At 40.3% G+C, this 21018-nt stretch overlaps 1 protein-coding gene across 1 annotated transcript; it reads right to left on the bottom strand.

The window, feature by feature from the left end:
* Positions 1 to 4510: 4510 nt before the first annotated feature.
* On the bottom strand, positions 4511 to 20872 carry socs5a (suppressor of cytokine signaling 5a). Its single transcript, XM_055175864.2, has 2 exons — positions 20738 to 20872; positions 4511 to 11091 (listed from the first exon to the last, which is right to left on the bottom strand). The coding sequence occupies exon 2, from the start codon at positions 11070 to 11072 to the stop codon at positions 9501 to 9503; it is 1572 nt and encodes a 523-aa protein (XP_055031839.2). The 5' UTR covers positions 11073 to 11091; positions 20738 to 20872; the 3' UTR covers positions 4511 to 9500.
* Positions 20873 to 21018: the final 146 nt, after the last annotated feature.

The following is a 21018-nucleotide window of genomic DNA, read 5'->3' on the forward strand; positions in this document are numbered from 1 at the left end:
GCATAAATTAAAAAAGTCTATTCAGCACGTTCTGTGCTTTGTTAATATTTTTGCTACATCATTCCATCAACTATAATATTGACACTAATACCCAAGTGGATGTGCCCAAATGCTCATAGTGATCTCACCGTCGCAACCTGTTATATTTTATCATCCGAAAACATTTTGCTGTTCATCTATTTGTACAATCATGTCTCTACATTGTGTAATTGAGCATGTCCTATTTGTATGCGTGCTGCAAACGCCTGGCCCCATAACACTGCGCTAATGCAATGCTTCTGCACTCGCTGACCCCCGTTAGATAACTAAAAATGTGTAAAGACAAGCACTTTCTAAGGACATTCTCATCCATCCAGAGCTTTATATCAATCTTCTCCTTCCACCCACCATCGCCAACCGTGCACACAATCTCCAGGCCCGTAGGCCCACATCGAGGGGTCACAATCTACCTGCCATCTTTATAATCACTCCTGGAAAGATGCAACGATAAATGCGTTCACCTGCCACGGTTCACGGCTCTCACCCCTTCCTTACCCTTTGCAAAATTTATGACAAAACGACAGATCCAATGCTATAATTCTTCTCCTCAACACACATACACACCTCTGTGGTTTTAGCTCTAATTATACTAAGAAGTAGGCTGATGTTCTAGTTCAGAGCACCCAAGTGGGTGGCCTGATTCACCATCACTGGGCATGTGGAGAGGATTGGGAGGTGGAGGGTGAGAGAGAGCTCACAGCATAATGTTAAGAGGTATGAGATGATACGCTTGGTCTTACGCGGTGCCGACAGATCAGCAGGACGTGCTGGAATCTGTTTGATCATTGCAGTGAGAGACGTTGATATTAAAGCAGAATTCATGAAATGCATAATTATGACTAAACTATAACTAAAGATCCTATAGAATCATATATAAAGAGGAACCTAAGCCATATCTAAGTATCTAAATTCAGATATAGATATCACAATGCCAAGACTTGGTGGCCAGGTCTTTTGGATTGAGCTACTATTAAGTTACCCTAGAATAACCTACTTATTATTATTTTCTCTGTGACTAATGTTCAGTTTCATGAACACATAGACATGATTACATCATGAGTGGTTGCTCAGCAACTAAGCATCAGATTAGTCTGGACACCTGTAGTCTGATCCTCCAACTGATCAGACAGATTTCGAGTCCATGGCTGTAGTGAGAAATTGTAATGATAAACTGGTGAGGACTAGTCATGACCACACAAAATTCCTCTGTCATTTGCCATAACAAATATAATCCAATTAATAAAAAGACATACATACACACATGCACATACATAAACAGATTAAAGGCTTAATCATAAGCCTGCATACACAGGAACAACAATATAGAGATACAAAAATAAAGATTAATCCTCCTTTAGATACTAATGGTCACATCCAGCATCCAATCCACCCATCAAAAGTCCATGAATCTCAAGTGTATCTGAATCTTTATGAGAGATCTGGACTTATAAAGAAGAAAACCCACTGATAGGAGCCCATGTGAGACAAATGAACATCAATAGAAAGTGAGACGGAGGGAAAGAGAGAGAGTTGCATAACCATGAGCATCTTCTGGTGAATCGCTGGTTGCTAAGCAACAGCATCCATGCAGCAGCTGCATTGCGACAGCGTTGAAAGCACAGTTGGTACTACAGGTGATCACTCTCGTCCCTTCACCTTTCTCTGACTGAGGTTGAAACTGAGGTCTGTGTGTTCCCGCCAGTCTTATTAAAAAACAAGTGCATTCGTTTTGATGACTCAAATACAACGTGGTGATCACAGACCAGCCTGTGCTGAGTCACGCTGCGCAGGGAGTAAAGAGTTAAACAAATCATGCATGAGGCAGCGTAAAAGAGAGAAAAAAGTGCGGGAATGATGCAACCAGTTTCAAAACACAGATGGGGCTGGTGGTGGCTTGCTCTTCAGCATCAAAACTTGAAATACAACTAACAACAGGACGTAAAACAGGAGACTACTTAAAAGGGTTTTAAATAACTTACTTGGTGTTTTGAGTCGATAGTATGAGTTCAGGACTGTTCAATCGTACAGGAACACATATAGTATACCACCCCAAACCACAGCGAATTGTTCAAATGTTGAGGGCTTTACATAAACTACGCTATTGTCATGAAACAGACTTGAAACACAAATATATAGTGAAAGCCTTAGAAACACATACATAGCATTAAAATGAAACTTACACGCATGCGCAAAAGCTGCAGCGCTTACCACGGTTGTTGTTAGAAGGAATACAGCTACGGCCAAAATCTCGCTGTTTTCATCCTAATGGCCCATCATCCATAATGTGGGCACTGTTAGAAGAAATGGTCATAAATTAGCCGTCACTGGGGCAGTACCCTAAAGCAGTTGTTCTCAAACTGGGGGGCCCCAGTTTTAGGACATTTTTAATTGATCATAAATTCAGTGAAATTAAACTTCAGAAAAAATAAGACTACTAACCAGCAGCACTACATTGCATAAATAAATGTGTTTCGTTTAAATAATCCTACCCTAAAATTTCACGGGGTTTAGGCCGTTGCTGTATCCTATCTAGGCAAATCTTTTTTTAAAATTTTTATTTTTTATTGAAAATATCAAAATTTACAAACAAACATGGCTGCATGAGATTCGTTTCTTCAAAATTAGTATATAGAAAAGATATAGCCTGAGGGAGCAGCTCTTAATGCAAATAGGAATTACACATGTATTTGAATACAAAACAAATAATTATAATAAAATTAAAACAAACAAAAAGAAAAGATGAAAAAAGATAAGGGGATAATTCAGACATTGTTCATCTATTTACATCTGTTGGGAACCTATCTAGGCAAAACCTCGGTTTTTCATCCTAATTCTAAACCAAAATCTCGCGAGATTTGACCGTAGCTGTATCCCCTCTAACCAGAATGTCTTATTTCCTTGGTTGCGTCTTATCCTATTAAACTCCACTGCCACCTGCTGGATACAAAAGGAAATGCACGCATGTTTCAGAGTTCAATGGTTAATTTTTGTAAAGGTCAACTTTTTTCCCCTTGAAACTATTCTTATATGCACTCTGTATTTTAACTTTTATTTACTTTAAATATATTATATCTTTAAAAGTGTGGGATGTATGTGTATTTTACCCAAAATAGCTCAGATGACACAAAGGCACTCTTTATTGTCTATATAATCGTCAGAATTTCCTCCAAAACTTTCTTAAATCTCTCTGTCTCCCTCTCTCTGTGTGTGCGTTACATCTCTGTGTGTTGGTCAAAGTAATTTCTAAGAACTCTTAATCAATAATAAAGCTCTGACTTCTAGGAAGCCACAGCTACAGTGTTTAAACTGAAAGGCACCAGGGACAATCTAGCCCGACGGAGTCTGCGAGTTGCCTGCCAAAGCATATTATATTAATAGCCTCAATTTTAATATATATTTCCTACATATTTTTTAAATAAGCTTGGTTTCGTGTATGCACGTTAACATTTTAAACAATGATAAAATATACAATCAATATAAAATAAAATCAACAAGTAAAACAAAAAAGCTTTAAGTAAGTTTTATCCATTGTGGTAGCCCCTGGTTGGAGACCCCTGATCTAGCCAAATTCTGTTGCTGCCCAGAGATATTAAACTCCACAAATCACACAGACAGTGGACTTTATGTTTGAAAGATTGGTGTATGTCTAGTGATGTGTGGCAGACTGAAGCATACAAATCTGGCAAACCTATCCAGACTTAGTTTGTAGAGGGGAGAATGTAACCTGACCCTTCCCCTCCTCAGTTTCCTGCGAGAGCAAGGTAGTTTGGCAATCCTTTAGTAATTGAATTACTTTTTGGACACAGAGGAAATGTAAAAAACATTTAATTTCTTACCTCGTTTGACCTGAATGACTCACCGAAATAAATGCAAAGCAGGTTATTATATCAACTCAAGAACCAGACATCACTGGAACACCATTATTCTATTACATATTCCATTAGTCATTATACACATGACGACTTTCCTGCAAACTCGTAACTGTTAAGAGTTATTTACAAGGCACAGATGTCTGAGTATATTTATAGCACAGAACAGTGTCTTCATGGCAAACTCCACGTTTAGATCAACCATACTGAACTCGTATTGATGAACTAATATCCTGTTCCCTACACATCTACCTACTGACCTCAAATGTCCTGAAAAAAATTGTATTTTAACAAAATCAGACTAAAACCTGTAATCTAAAACATATTTATTAAGGCCTATCATCATCCATAATGTGGGCACTGTTAGTAGTGTGTACCCTAAAGCAGTGGTTCTCAAACTGGGGGCCGTAGGACTACATTGCATAAATAAATATATTTTGTTTAATTTAAAAATATGTTTTGTTTAATTTTTGTTTAAATAAATATGGGGTACTGCCCCAAAGACAGCTTGGGATCAATTTTTGAACATTTATTACAGTCTATTGTCATGGTTAGTATACAAAAACTTAAAAAAAAATCTGAATCTGAACAGAGACGAGCAGTTTACACATACAACACTTTTATTTTTGAATATTAAGACAATGAAGCATAAGCCAAGAGCACCAAGAGTGACAGCTACTGGTGAAAGAGGGGCATGCAGAGCGACCTTCTGCCCCCCAAAAACAGCAAACTGCAACCCACAGTCAAACAAAATAATACAACGGAACAACTTAGTAACAGCCTGGGACCATTAACTGTACAGAAGAGAAAATGAAGAAAGAATAACATAACAAGAGGGCAAGAGAGGTGTGAATAATTACACGGTATACAGTACACATCTTGGGCAGTGTAAAAAATGAAAGTAAAAATAAAATAATACATAAGATAGTTAAAGAGAGATCGTGATATCCATGTCAATGCAAAGAACTCATGCTGTATGTTGCAGCGTTTTGAGGGCCCAGTCGCAAGGGTCCAATCAAAATACAGAGCCAGGTGCAAGAGTCTTCTTTAGTCCAATCATTGTCAGGCAGTGTCGACATGACACCCAGTCCTAAGCCCACCTTTAGCCCCTTGATCTAAAACAGATGTGCATATAGAGCTTTAAAGTGACTTGAAGTTTTAGCCGATGATGCATCCTGGTTTTTTGTCAATCTTTAAAATTGAACAAAGCTAAAAGCCCCTTCCTATGGGTTGCAATATGCAGAAACATCAAATCACAAATGAAAAAACATTTTTTTCTGTTGGTAATGCACACAGCTCTGCACAAAAATGGCTTGCAACATGGCTTCTTTTCTATCATAGCATTGTTACATCCTAAAAAAAATCCCTTGAATGAAATGACACACTGTAAAAAAATCTTTGCTGCCTCATTTTTTGATGAATCAACTCAGATTTACAAGTCATGACAACTTACAATTATTTATCTTGACAAGAGATTAGTTGCTACAACTTATAAGATTAAGTTTACTTTTTTAAATTATATTTTATAAGTTATAACAACTCCACGGTTCCCCGCAGAAAATGTGTTAGTTAAGGTTGTAGGGGTGGGCGAGGCCAGGGGCATGGCAATCAAAGGGGCGGGGCGTACGCGTCATGATGAAAATATTTTTATTTAAAACACTCAAAAAACAAAATTTTAAAGAAACTATGACAGAAAATGAACACATACTAGATTATTAATGAATTAAATTTTGTATCAACTGTGGCGGGCGTGCCCGCTCGCAGTGTGAAGCGCGTCCACGCTATTCTCCAAAATGAACTTGACGACCTAGTTAAGGTGGTAGGGTTTCCCAGCTAAGGTGGGCCACCCGAACTGAAAAGTGCTGCAGGACACCCTGAACTCATATCTAGTCAAGATAAATAATTGTACGTTTAAATGACTTTATTACAGTGCATGAAATTCATCTACTCTAACAAGACTATTGACAGGTGTATATCACCTGTCAGGCCACATACTGCCAATCTAAAGCCTTAGTATCACATACATCCCACAATCGTGAACGTTCATCTTGCTTTGTAGCCCTCCATGCACATTGTCTTTTTCTGTGCAATCATTTGAGTCAATCATGTACCCGCTGATCTTTAAATTGGACACATTTAACTTGTGTGTAAAAAGCATAAACTTAGGGTCTTACTAACTAAAATATTCAGGATTAAAAGCTTTGTGTAAGCTAATATATTTTGATATAGAACTACAGAACTATACACTTGTATAAATACTCATTACATACATTTTGTTGCATTTTCTATTACATTTACCGCAATTTGTAAGATGTTGATTAACTAGATGGGGGTCTACTAAAATCGGGATGTTGGAGGAGACGGTGAAGTTATTTTGGGGTAAAGGCACTTTCGAAAGTTAATGAAAAACCCATACAGTCAGCCAATTAGCACCTTTTGGGTATAAAACTAGACCCCATTTTTACTTTCAAATGCTTGAAATAATCATTTTGAGAGGATGGGGACTGAATGCAATCACACTGACACTTTTTTCCATTCTCTCCGTCTATGATGGTAAACACCAGAGCCTTTGGTCACAAATCCATAGTTTCTCTCATACACCTTGACACATTGCACTAGAACCATTATATCATAACGTGGACAGAATGACACGACCCTGATAACACTTTTAAAGGAGACCTTCACATCTGTTTTTCACATGGGTCACCACAAAAACTAAGCCCAAGAACATTATTGCATTTCTTTCAAGCAATTACTTGTATGAAAATATTTCATTTTTAATCTGTATCAATATATATAGATGTGTATATATATAGTGAGACATAGACAGATATATTTTAATCCATTACTTCTTTAGTAAAACTAAAAGACATGAGACACCAAGATGCCCATCTCTACTATCTGACCGAACGCAAGTTCCACCCCTGAAAATAACAGGTACAAAAGTATAGGTAAGTACACATCAAGTTTAATGGATTAGTGCATTGAGGAGTGTCCAGAGCTAAGCCAAGCATGACACACCTTTAGAGGTGAGCAGTATATAAGCAGGACACCTGACCTCCGTTCAGATGCAAAATCATCCCGCTTCACTGTCACCTTCCCAGCCGAGCCTCTAAATTGCACTAATTTACCCACACAATGCACTGCAGGATGGCGGGTACGCTCCTCATGTCTCTGAATTCTGACCCTCTTGCACATGGAAAAATAGATGAATCGATTGAAGAATAATGTGAAGGAAGACGACTTTTAATGCATTAAGGTGGACTGTGAACTACAGATAAACCAAAACTTTTCCTAATTGTGTGATACGGGTAGGATGGGGTAACTCAACACAAAGAGCACACAAAGCTGGTTATAGCAAACTGTTTAGGTGTTGCAAGCCTAAGCTAAGCTGAGCCTAATGTGAACATTTGGCAGGTCTACCTGATCTAATCAAAACAAGACAAATCTATCAATGCATCGCACATCAGCACCAGCACCAGGCCTTCTTATATTTCTCTCCATGGTGCCATTTGAATTTGGTGCAGGCACATTGATGTCATGATGCGTTTTTAAATCAGACCACTGTTAGTGATGTGTCCACTACACGCACCACATAATAAACTAAAAGCTTGAGATGTATGAAGGCACACTGCTTAAGTGACTAGATGTACTGTATGTGTATGGATGTTGGGACTAAAACAACAAGGAGTAAACAATATTTCCTTTTTCCTAGATTTATCAAGAACACCTTTATGGCATTTGAAACTCTTATTTTACTTTACAACTTAAGTGTTTGCAGGTTCTGACTGATTCGGTCTTCCTAAAGGGCTCGTTATAGTTGTGCGTAGGTTCCGCGTCGGTTTTCATTTATACTTTTGTGTCGTCCTCCGCGTCGACGTGCAAACACACCCGCAAACCGCTGGTAGGCAGTATCCACGCATGTAACCACAGTAGCAGCGCGACCGTCAGAGAAAAAGAAGCTTGGCAAGTTAACCAACAAATGAAGAAGAAACAGCAACTTGTTGTGTATGATTTGAGAAGACCAGCAATGATGGATGTAAATAAACAGTGACTTTTGTTGCAGTTTGAGTTAAATCACTCCTCGACTTGGCTCATCTTTGTTTTCACCATCGCAAACGGAAATACCTATGACGCTGTTTTTTTACCTGACGGGAGGGGTTCTGGTGGACCAATCACAGCGCTTGCGGTCCACGTAGAACTGACGCGCTGTTCAAATTTTTGCAAGGTGCACGTCAGGCTACGGATAGCTACGGCGTAGAACTTACGCACGACTATAAATCGGGCTTAAGAAGCTAGTCTTGGCCATAGAGGCGTATAATGTAATTATACAGATTTTCTAGGAAAACCCTAAACTTTCTTTCCTTGAATACAACTTTGGGGAAATGTCTGCTGAATGAATGAATAAATGTAAAATTAATAATGATTACGAGTACAAATCACTAAAATCAACCCAAAATCAAGAAGGCCTTAATAACAAACCAGCAATTCTGACACTGATTGTTCACATCAAAACAAACTTTGCCCTCTATAGACCAATGTGGGTTAGACAAAGTGTTCTTCTATAGGAGGGTGATTATACCTAACAAAAATGGTCCCAGTGCAGCGGGTTTCTGTATTGCCCATCGCTGCTCCCACTAACATAAGCACGGCTAAGTTAAAGTGCTCTTAATCAGTGCCCAACCTCCAGGCCACTGACAGACCATTCGCAACAATACAAAAAACGACTATAGAGAACAAGTCACCCCCCTGTGCAATTAGTAGTAGGAATCAACAAATACAAAACTCACTGACAGCAACAGAACGCAGAGTGAGAGTAACATTTTTTTTTCCAAAACGAAGTGCTCCAACATCACATGGCGCATTGTGCATCGCCATCCTTATCACTTCCTGGAAGTGTAAGGAAAGCGGAACGCCACATAGCCCTTTACTCCACGGCGATGCGTTCTGTAGGCCGTCTGGATATAAAGGTTTAAAATCAATCCATCTTAGGTGGATCCCTCTGCCTTGTTCTCTTTGAGCAGGGTAGATGCTGTCTTTCCTTGCTCTCTTCTAACTGTGGAATGAGCACAGAATGTTGACATGTGAACCGCTGACAGAGCACCATGAAAGCAGCTAAGGATGTTGAAATTATTATTTTTGAACATTACCCTTCCACTCCCCTTGAATTTTGTCAGCAATATTACTTAATACAATATTACATGAGAATTAAGGGTAGACAGAAAAGTGAATGGTAATGAAATTATTTTGTGAAGTATCCACAGCCACCCAATGAAGGCTGGAAGGGCATGAAGGTATCCACTGAACAAAACTATAATAGTAACATCTGAAGCTAAGATCTCCATTTATTTAGACTAGTCCTGAAGTCTTGTAGTAAATGTGCACACTGTAGAGCCTCTTATACCTGTTTTATTTTGTTTGTTAGTGATCAAGAAATGATAGAAGCTTATATACTGTGTTTGATTTCAGGTCCCTCCTTCAATACCTCAAACATCACAGCCCTTCCCCCCCAAAACACTTAATTCCTCCACCTCTGCAAAGTGCTGTATGGATTACTCCTGTCAGAGAGTTGAGAAGTACTTCTGCTTTGCCTCACTTGCCCTTGACCGTCTCTCTCTCAAGCCAGCGTACACGCACCCTCTGCTTGTAGTGATACTCCCTGAGGTAGTCCTGCAGAGCAGGCGGCAGCGGCAGAGCCGCAATGCCATCGTACGTGATCCCATTGCAAATGGCAGCTCGAGCCAGGCTTTGCAGGTCGAAAGGGAAGGTCCGGTGCAGAGGTTCTGTGAGCAATGGTTCAAAAAACATGCAAGAGCTAGGGTCTTTGTAGTGCTCCAACAGTGCCGTGACGGTGGCTGCGTGAAACACGCAGGGGTCGTGCGCATCAAAGCTGAAGTTGTGGTTCCACTGTTCGATACGTGCGTGCAGCGAGCGGCCATAGCGGCGGAAGCTAACGGAAAACAGGTAGTCTTCTTGAGCAGAGTCACGAAGCAGAAAGGTACCCTCAGCCCGACCGTCCAGCAGCGCTTCGGCTTCATAGCGGTCCATCACACCCCAGTAGCAGGGTAGTGCTGTAATCTGCTGCTGATCAGGAACCAGACAGTGGATGAAATCAATCTGGGTGTGTACTTTCCAAGGGCCCGGCTGCTTTCCCAGATGGCCCTCTGCCGAAGAATGGCGCTGCTTTGGCCTACGAGCTTGCAAGCAAAGAGTTGTGGTGTCATCGTCCTCAGAGTCACAGTTAACTGCAGTTGCGCCCCGACTATCATTTAAGGCCTCACCTATTCCAGGTGCCAGCTTAGGTCCCAGCTTATAAAGGGAAGCTAAGGGGGCAGTTATGGCATCTACTGTGTGGATCTGGGCATCGAGAGGTGGTTCCACACCCTCCTCAATGCTAAGCCGCCTTTGTTCTCGCAAACGTTCTTCCTCATCTTCCGGTGATGCACAGGTAGCGCCACAGGCATCCAACGAAGAATCCACTGGCATCACTGCGACCGGTGCTGTGTGCTGTTTAATAAGATGCCATTTTCGGGCTAGATCTGATCCTGGTGCGAAGGGGCATGTCTCCAGCATTAACTCTGTTATTTGAATTTTCCTTTTGGGTGGTGGAAGGTTGACACTTCGAGAGGATGAGCGCAATGGGAGGCACAGACCCATTGTATCATGGATCTGCTGACGTAGTGAACGTACTGGTTCTACATCTTCCCGGCTGCTTCCAGTACCATGTCTGCGCCTCAATCGTCCCGATCGCCGTTCTGTGTTCTCAAGAGAACTCTGAGCCTTCGTGGAGCATGAGTGTCTCTTCTTTCCACTCCAAGGTGCGTGACGTGAATAAGAGTCCCTGCGAGCTCCAAATGGTGGCCGTGCATCTTCAGTGTCCTGCTCAACTGTGATCTCTAGTATCTGGGGTGCATCTGTTACACAGTTATGGCCCCGCCGTGACACACTTCCACTGGTCCTCCATGCCACCAGAGGGAGTGCACTGGTAGAGGGATTAGCTACCTCGAACATGCTTTCTTCCTGGGCCCTTTCCACATTGGGGCATACCGTGTCTGGTTGTGACTGAAGCTGTAGTGGCGTCTCATTACAGGATCCCCTATCTGGGTGAATCAGAGACTGACATCCCTTCTTCAGGTTGCTCCACACCTTGCCAACTTTCTCCATGAGGTGGGGGCACCTGGACCTGGAAAACAAGGAAAAACCTCCATTAGAACATGATTAGGGCTGCATTCAACCTAAGAAGTTACTTGAACTGAATTGAAAACTGAATTAAGAGTATGTGTGGAGGGAATTGTGGAAGAGCAGTCTAAAGGGCCGTGTATACTTTTTTCTGTGTCTGAGTCCGTCTCACGCATGCACGCGTCCATGCAGCTTTCAAAGTATATTCACTTGGGCTACACGCGGATGACCGTGTTTGACACGTATGCAATACAAATGATTTCTTATTCAAATTATTACTCTACCAGGCCATCAGGACAGCAATGATTCGCGACATTAGAGTTAGAGTTAAAGTACATCAAAAATTTTGGATAGATGAAGAAAAGTAGAGGATCCACCATTGCAAACAAAGTTTAGAACAAACAACAAGTAAACAAAGAGCAGGAATCAAACATAATGGTGACGAAAATGCTCCACAGCTTTCTGTTGGTACAAGAAGTTAAAATAAAAGAAGAAAAAACGATGGTATGTGTGCAAACGCTGTCTATTGCCTATGTGTTGTTTATAGGAGAATGTCTTGTTTCAATATCTTCACATGCATGCGCCGGCACATGTGGACTTTCTGTGCGGCCTCAAATTTTGGGCAGAACGCGGACAGTGCGCGGGGACGACCACAAACCCTCCCGGTGATGGAAATGACATCATGCGGATGGCGTGCATACACGGACAGCCCTAGTATACCTTAGGCTTTAAGTAGGGTTGGGTATTGAAAAAAGGGGGAATCGATATGACATGCACATTTTGATTCTGTTTATCAATTCCTGATTTTTCAGTCATTATTCTCGCACGACGAACAGCAATGAGCCTTTTACAGTTGTATCTATCTGCCAGGACCTGTGACGAAACTTCCTTCAATATGCACGAGCAATTCATTACATTCTGCATTATGACTCACTGCAGCAAACGTTCAAAAGTTTGGTTAAACTTTGTGAAAAAAGACTGTAGTATTGCCAAATGCAATACATGTGGCCGGGATATTTCATGTAAGGGAGTAAATACCTCTAGTAGGATGAAACATTTGCTTCAACACAGCAGATACACCAGATGCATACTTCTGGATAAACTGGATAAACATTGCCCGAGACTAATTTTAATATCGGGTTTAAACAGGGTCTAAGTGATTAAATTGTTGCCAGGCAGACTCTTGAACACCCAAGGCCAGTGCTAAAAATTAACTCATGGAACTGCTCCCAGTCAACCTGCTGCCGTGGGCTGAGTTACAATGCCGGTCTGGGCCCGTCTTATTCTGACCCCCCAAAGCGGGACACCAAACGAACAGAGAGGTTTTGCTATTAGCAAATTCAAACTCTTTGTGCACCTTTTGATTTGTTTTACAACTTAAAGAACCTTCAATATTAGAGGTTTGAACTTTAAAGTCGCAATGAAATTGAAATAAAAAACTGTAAATTGGTTTGGAATAGTTTTTTTTTTTAATAAATCATCTGTAAGCTTCATTTAAAAAAATGAATGTGCCCTCATAATCTTAAAGGTTATGAAAAAAGTTCAGTTTTCAGATTATTTATGATGAAATGGAACGGTTTTGACTGAAATTTGGACATATGATGCTGGCCCGAGAATTTTCGGGTGTTTGTTCTATCACCTTTCACCTCTACAATGGGTGTATAGGTGCACTGGAACAATCCTTCCTAAAATCCATTAAATTTCCATTTACAAAGACGTGAAACTCACCGAGTGGTCAGTGGTGTTCACTGATATGATCACACAAAAATCGCTGCAAAAGATGCTTTCCAACAGGTTTTATCATAGTTTTTGTCCATCTCTATTGACATGGATTAGATGTGCTGTGAGGTATGGTATTACTCCCCGCCGGGAATTGTGTTTGTATTCTTGCAATTGGCAAAGGTGGATTATCGCCACCACCTGGGCTGGAGTGTTTATTATTTTTTATCATAAACAATCTGAAAACAGGGCTTTAAGTGTAAAATACCGAACTTGTCCTTTAAATCAAAAATGCAAATCTCCTCCCCTTCTCGAAATTATCTTTCTTTACTTCTGGTCATATGGTATGGCAAGTGGGTGGGGTACAGGAAAAGATTGCAGCGAGTAGCAAATAGCAACATGACCCAACTTCAAACGATCCAATCAGTTCTCGATGGACGAATTCAAGTCTAGCCCTACCTTTTTTCATTTCAGAAGCCGTTTCACTCGGATATACGTCACCATGGGGAAAATAAGACAAGAGGTTGACTGATAGTGGATTTTGCCAATACCGATAACAAGGTTGGTCCGTACTTGCCAATTACCGATTAATCAACCGATACTGGATAAAAACAACCATAACACTAAAATTAAAACAGTTACGAAATGTATTACAAAAGTAATAAAACAACAGTACTGAACCATGAAAATGTGCTAAATGAAATAAACGTATAATTTGAAAAATGATGTTAATAATGTTAATGTTAAAAATGTGTTACTAATGATATAACACAAAGGACACAACTCATAACAACTATCGGCATTGATTTTTGCCGACAGCCGATTGTTCCACCAATGAACTATAGAAACCGATTAATCAGTCTACTTCTAAATAAGACAATTGCTACTTCCATTTCATGGCGACATTAAGGACCCAAGCATGGATTTGTGGCCCAATTCATTAATGTTCAGCTATTAAGAACACATCTCCATGCTCGTTGGCAGTACACTGTCAGATCAGTCCAAACGTGAATCAGCAAAATACAGAGTGATCCCCTCCAGGTGAAGCATGAGCTCAGGAACTGCTTGTGCCCAGACAAACTAGCTGCTTTATTAAGCACATGTTCTCTGGCTCACCCATCTTAACAGGGGATAAACTTTCCACAAACCAACATAATCAAACAAGCAGTAAAGCTCAAATGTGAACTTTCTACAAAAAAACAAAACTGATTTTCCATCGCCACGCCAAACCGTTCTCATTGTGTAACTTCTATTTCATGCCAATCCGACCAAGCTGGTACGGTTATGGTTTTATTTTCTGTGGGGATGCTAATGGAATCCTTTGGAATGTAATACAAATGAGTCAGTCATTACCTTGGTAACATAAGACATGAAATGTGATGTAAATAACAAGCATGTTATAGTGGATGATCATTTCATTCTTTTGACACGATTTCGGTTTACTTCACTCAAATAACGTGCTTTACCAAACTTGTAGCCAGGCATCACACGGGTGACCAATCCTGAGCGGCGACATCACTACACACATTCTGTCAGCATGATTTAAGTTACAGTACATTCACACGGGGCGAAATCATTAACGCTTGACAGAAGACTTGTCTGAAGCGTGGACAACAGCCAATCACAGTGGCCGCAACACATGCTCTGGTCTTCTTCCATAAACATAACTGGCTGGCTCTGGCTAAGTTATTTGCATAAGGCGATCTGATTGGCTGACACACACATTGTCGATTGAAAAGTTGAGAAATGTTTAACTTCTGCCGTGAGTAACGGCACTGACACAGCGCTGACTGATCCACAATTAAGTTCGGCAACGCATGACGTCACCCATTAAAAGTGAATGGGAAGCGTCAACCTTTACGCCCCGTGTGAATGTACCATTAGACATCCGTGTTGAGAATTCCGGACTGAGAGCGGTTTGTAATTGTGCCATGCCGAACCAGGCTCATGTGGAAAAGCGCTATAAATGTGATTACAAAATCAGTTAGTCTATTTAATTTATTAGTCAGAAAAAAAATAATGTGTCAAACTATGCCTTAGCAAAAAAAAAAATCACAATTAAGCTTTAAATTATTTAAAATGAAATATGCCAGAAGTCTGAAAGAAAGAAACGTTTCCATGAATACTTAATGATAGTTCATCAAGTCTCCTGAGAAAAGGAAGAACAAAATGTAGGTCATGTGCTGGGATGAGCTTCAGTGCATTATTTACGTTCTTCGAGATGGTATGTGAGGAAAAGAATTACTGGTTTTGGAGCCTGCTGGGTTTTGTGTAAACTATCTAAATTAGAGATGGATCAGCTAATGCCTTGGAAAACTGAAATCAATCACAGACTGGACAAAGATAAAAGCTTTAGACTTAAACTTAAGTTGTTTTAACCCTGATCACATGGTTAGTTTCACAAACTTTACATCAAAAGGCACTGGACGTCAACTTTAACTCTGATGCTACTCTTTGCGTTTCCTTCTTACAACTGGATGTGTGACAGACTTTAAAAGAAAAAGGCCAGTTGTAACACCTCTAAACCCTCACCCCATTCATGTTTTTCTAACTCTGAACATGGTGACATTTTGGCTGATATATTTTGTGTCAGAGATTGGCTCATGATCTTTATTTCTATAACCAGGATAATTTTGCAGACAACTTCTGGGACAGCATTTTAACATGTGACTCTAAATTCATCTTCTTTTAAACATTGCCTCAGGAAGCTATCGGCCTATACCATCTTGCCCATTTCTTCTGTAGCAACAAAATGAGGGCCATAAATCAAAGCTTAGATCTGGCTGGGCAGCTATTGCTACAATGTGCATAAAGGCCAACGAGCCTGACCTTCCCCCAAACTCAGGAACCTTGCTCCACTTCAAACTGAACTTCCACTAGAGAACAACATTTGTAAAATGTGTCGTCAGAAGTGCATATGAAAAGAGTTCACCAAGTTCATAATGACAGATTCTGTGTTTGTGTTGAATGTGAACTCAAGGGTCACTTGTTTTTCCCCTGGATTCTCAATCTAAAGTTGGATGCATTTTGAAATGAGATGATTGCGCAAAATGTGTTGCGTGATCATGTTAGCTCTACTGAAATGACTAGAAAAGTGGTAAATTGACATCGGATAAGCTCTGACAAGCCAGGTTGGAAGGCAAATCATTATGAATATACATTAACCTTGCAGTGCAGTGATTACAGCAGTCTCACATAACGCTAACCTCATTCACAAACATCAACTGTAGTTTGAAAACCAATGGGTGATTTTGGTCAATCTTTAAATGACATGAAAATTCTCCCATTACTTACTCACACCGAACCAGATTTATATTACTCAATCTCTTGAGTTGAACATGTCATGAGACAACATTTTAACAATGGATGCCTGTGCTGCCTGGTGGCATTATAATGTAACATTCGCTTGTTGTTAACTAAAGAAAGGAAGTCATATACATCTGGGATGTTAAGGGGATAAGTAAATTATTATTTCTGCACTTTCTTCTTGTTGCTCTGCCATTACGTTCGTTCAAAGCCTGTAAATCTTGTGACGCTAACGTACTTTACCATAACACAGACCGCGCTTGCAAATAACCACGCCGTATGCTTTGACTCTGAATTCCCTAGGAGAAGTATTTGAAAGTTCATGACTGACAGACTTCCTGGCGCCTGGTGGTGGTGCTATACCTGGGAGTCACAATAGGTACATCGATGCGATCGGAATCTTTGGCCGAACATACACACTGCGTTTCATCCCAATAAGACATTATTTGCCTTAGATATTAGACACTTCCTGTTTCTCTGATTTCAACATAAATTTGTCACCTCGCCATGGCAGAACCGTTCGAGATATCAAAAATCCCTTCTCAATTTAGCATCTCCAATGTCTCGGCATCATGTTCACCACGTTTGGTGTCAATCGCATAAATCCCCTAGGAGGAGTATTTAAAAGTTCATCACATGCATTTTTTAAACAATCCAAAATGGCCGACTTCCTGTTGGGCAGAGCTAATAGGTTTGAGTGCAAAGGTTGTTCGGGTCGAGGAGATCAATATGCGTACCAACTTTCGTACATGTGCGTACATGTTTGCCCGATCTGTGCACCAATGTTTTATTTTGCATTACAGGGGGCGCTACAGAGCTCCCTTGCCACGCCCGTGTTCCAGCCTTTGCCCGGTCGCAATGACAGACGACTTTGACGTCTGTGCCAAATTTCAAGAGTTTTTGATTTCTAAATAAATGCAACGTATAGTCCACTGCGACTTAAATATGTTTTTTCATCTTGTTGACGCATTTTTGATTGATGCGACTTATACTACGGAGCGACTTATAGTCCGGAAAATACGGTATGTCATATTGCAATCAACTCACTTTATATGTTTTTAGCCAAACTGTGCAGCCGTAATATAATAAATGTCAGGACGATACCAAAGACATATTTCAGGTGAGCGCCAAAGTTCAGGACAGATGTCCGGAAGAGAAGACTCAGCAGAGTTCATTCTGGAAAGCAATATATGAGAAACACAGTCCCAGCTGGCAGTAACATGAAGACAGACCTTCTGAACTATAACTAACACTCTAGGACATTGGTAAATGATTTTTACTATTTCACTGAATTAGTTTATTTAACACCTATACATAGCACAAACCTTTCATTGCGCAATAAGAGCATCCACTGCTAAAAAGAAACTCCAATCTTCAACAAACATTTCTGGGATTAACTTGACTAATGAGTATTGAAATTTAAATGCTCTTAAAACTGTGATAACATACTTGGCAAAACCATAAACCACCTGGACATGCACTTTGTTCATTTTCAACTGTAAACAGGGGAGTTTTTATGTGAAGATGACATTTTTCAGAAAACCTTTTCTGTTTCTTACTACATTGGTGTTGTGGAAACAATGACTAGACTTCAGATACGGCTTTATTAATATAAATAAAAATATTTTACATTTAAAATGTCGCTTTGATTATTATAGTTCATCCAGCTAGATAGGTGCCAGTTATTTTAAATAACCCTGTAGTTACCCCCCACCCTTATTGTTAATTGTTCAGTTACTCTGCTGCTAACTAACCACACCACACCACATGTGTCTTCTTTTAACAATTACGCATAATATTGCATCTTGCTAGTAACTATTAACCATCTATTCTTTTCTTCCCCTTGTTTTACTATTGACTACACGCAACAAGACCGTCTGCGGGCTTACCCTGGCACCAGATCACTAAACACTAGCCCGTTAAATACTATGCTATTCTCTGCTCAGCTTGGGTTTCTGCTACCAAGAACGCTAACAAGCCTTGCCCAGAGCTTCTGCTTCCTGGTAGCGTGAGCCCAGCCCCCTCTGCACACCCTTCACCTGATACTGCAGCCAAATTCTACTCCAGACATCTCTAGCACCCAAGTGCCACAAGAGGAAGCAGTCCAGAGCTGTCTGTTCTTTTCAAAACTTAACCTCCACTATAGCGAAATCTGCGCATCCCACAGGGTTGTGCTCGTCACAACGTCAAGCAATGCTTAGGTTACTTAGCAACGAAAGACGCCCTGGAGCGCCCACGCGCTTTGAAAAGGAGGAAAGTGGTCACATTTTCCACGTGGTTTTAGAGACGAAATGTAAAGCAAATAAGCACGTGTGCTTGGCCATTTCGGTGGGTGAGCTGAGTCCCGGAGCATTCATGGAATCTGCGCTTAGGTGCTTGTTTATTGTAGCACTTTAATCCGTGAAACAGCAAGTGAGGAACCTTTTTGGGGTTATAATGTTTCCAGCCATGCTGAAAACGTGCTTCGATGGTGTACCGCAGGGTTCCCCAAATCTTACCCTGGAGGGCCGGAGCACTACAGAGTTAGGTCCAACCCTAATCGGCATTGATCGGAGCATCCCTACAGGTTACTAGGGCCGCACGATAAATCGCACGCGATTGTCACGCGCATCACGTCAGTAAAGCCGGTTCCTTCCTTGGTTAGTAATAAATCACCATCAGTTGTTTTTAGATGGAGCAGCATTTACTAGGGCTGGGTATTGTTAAAAAGCTTTCGATCTAGTGCCAATTTCGATAATTCGGTTTCGATGCCGGTTCCTAACGATACTTTTTCCAATACCATAAGTTTTAAAATCCATTTAAACATCAACAAAAATACATTAAACACAAAACTTTTAATTTCTCACCTTAATTAAAAAAATGTTAGTAACACTTCTCACTCAGGGCAACATTATTAATAAAACTGGTTGCTTTTTTGGATAGGGGTGCGCCAGCAGACACACTTTGTTTTTTTAATGAAAAACAAAAAAGGAAACAAAAATAAAGAAATTAAGAATATAATTAACACAGCTTTATTTTATGAAATGTAAAATGGTCTTTAGCTTGCAGGGCTCCAGACTGCCACCAAAATATAAGAATGTGCCACTGAATTTTACATCCAGTCGCACATGTGCGACCAGTAAATTTGACCTGTATTTTGTGATGCGAAACTGAATTTGAAAACAGCACACTGTACTTTATGCATCTATGATTAAAGTATTCATTAGTAATACAGTGGAAATTAGTAGAAATGTGAATATTTGGCTAGCATTTTGATTACAGTGTGTGCCCCTACATTTTCTGGTTGCGCCCCTAAAATTTTCAGTTGGGGGCCACTGTGCTCCTAGTGAAAAAAGTTAGTCTGGAGCCCTGGCTTGGACTAACAGTATTTAAATAAGTGGGTTCATTATAGCTGCAACTTTGACAAAACGTTACATGATCTGATGGAGGTTATACGTGGGCAACTGACAGATGTACCTAGTGTAGTCAAAGCAGCTTTCTAGGAAAAGTCGGTTGCAATGTTTAAGCCCTGCTCAAGCCAACTAAAATATCTGGGTAGGCCTTAATCTCTGCACATAGAAATATGCCAGCAAGTCTTTCACCCTTGCCAAACTGTCTTGCATGTCATGAGAATGTGTCAGTGATACCTTAAACAGAAAGATATTATTTCAAAAGCCAAAGTAACATGATCTGTAGCACGGTGCAAAAGAAACCCGATTAGAAATAGACAATGAAAACGAAATGCAGGCATCCTCCTAAAGCATATAATACTACAAATCTTTTGAAAGATAAACCTCTGTAGGGTATATATAGTACCACCACTGGATACCTGATGGAACAATAAATCACCACTGCCTTTACTGCACATATAGATTGTGATATAGATATTGATAAACATTTCTTACCAGGGTAAGATGTGAATCAATGCACATTTTTGCTGCTTTGAACATCTGTTGATAGCACCAATGTCGTGTAGCAACACCACAACATAGATCTTCTCTCCTCTAAACTCAGTTTGCAAGCATTATCTATTCTAGTGTATTGATATGCAATCATGTTAAAAATTTTACTTTGCATGTGCTTAAATATTAAAACATTTTAAGATATGCATCCCTTACAGTAAACTATAACATTTTATGTGATGTCTATTGATTGTCACAGGTATCAAGCTAATAAAACTGTACAAGAACACATTTCTTGTATATGCCATATCCTTACAATTGGGCCCAGGAATAAATCCCTGTATTGCATATACCTATAGATATGCATAAAAATGTAAGGACTAACGGTAGGCCTTTGCAACAAGATCTAAATAAGTACAGTAGCAAACCAGCCATTGAAAATTTTCTGCATAGCTTAATTTTCAACCGAATGCGGCGATGCAGACCTCCACACTTTGCCTACTTTTAGGAAATACAATCATTCAAACTGCACACTTTGTATGAGGTTCTTATTTCCAAAGCAAAGCTAAACAACTGACTTCACGTCACTTAAATTATCTCTAAGCATTTCTTTCTGGTTGCTTTAAACCGGCTCGAACATTAGAAAAGGGGCCGACTGGAAAAAGACACCAAAAGCCTCAGAAACCCGCGCGATAACATGAATTAATCGATGCGTATTGACAACATAATGAGAGATCAACTCACCGATCCTTCTGTCGTCTTCTTTTATTGTTTTTTCGGGTGTCTTCTTTTGTTTGCGAAAGAAATGAGATCAAGAATAGTCGGGTACATTTTCCCGAGGCTACAGACAGCGACAGATAAAACGCAGACCGGAGTCGATCGCGATCCTAACTCGATAACCGAGAAGCACTCAACGCGTCGATAAAATAGTTGACATTTTACAGTTTGTATGCGCGAGGCCTACGATCCCATCATCCCGTTGGCATTTTCTTTCCCTGACGGCCGATATGGTGGCCAAGTGCAGC

Source organism: Misgurnus anguillicaudatus, chromosome 4, assembly GCF_027580225.2.
Source record: "Misgurnus anguillicaudatus chromosome 4, ASM2758022v2, whole genome shotgun sequence".
Classification (NCBI taxonomy): Eukaryota; Metazoa; Chordata; class Actinopteri; order Cypriniformes; family Cobitidae; genus Misgurnus; species Misgurnus anguillicaudatus.

Coding starts and splice junctions, on each gene's coding strand:
- socs5a (XM_055175864.2), bottom strand. CDS start 11,072: ATGGAGAAAGTTGGCAAGGTGTGGAGCAACCTGAAGAAGGGATGTCAG.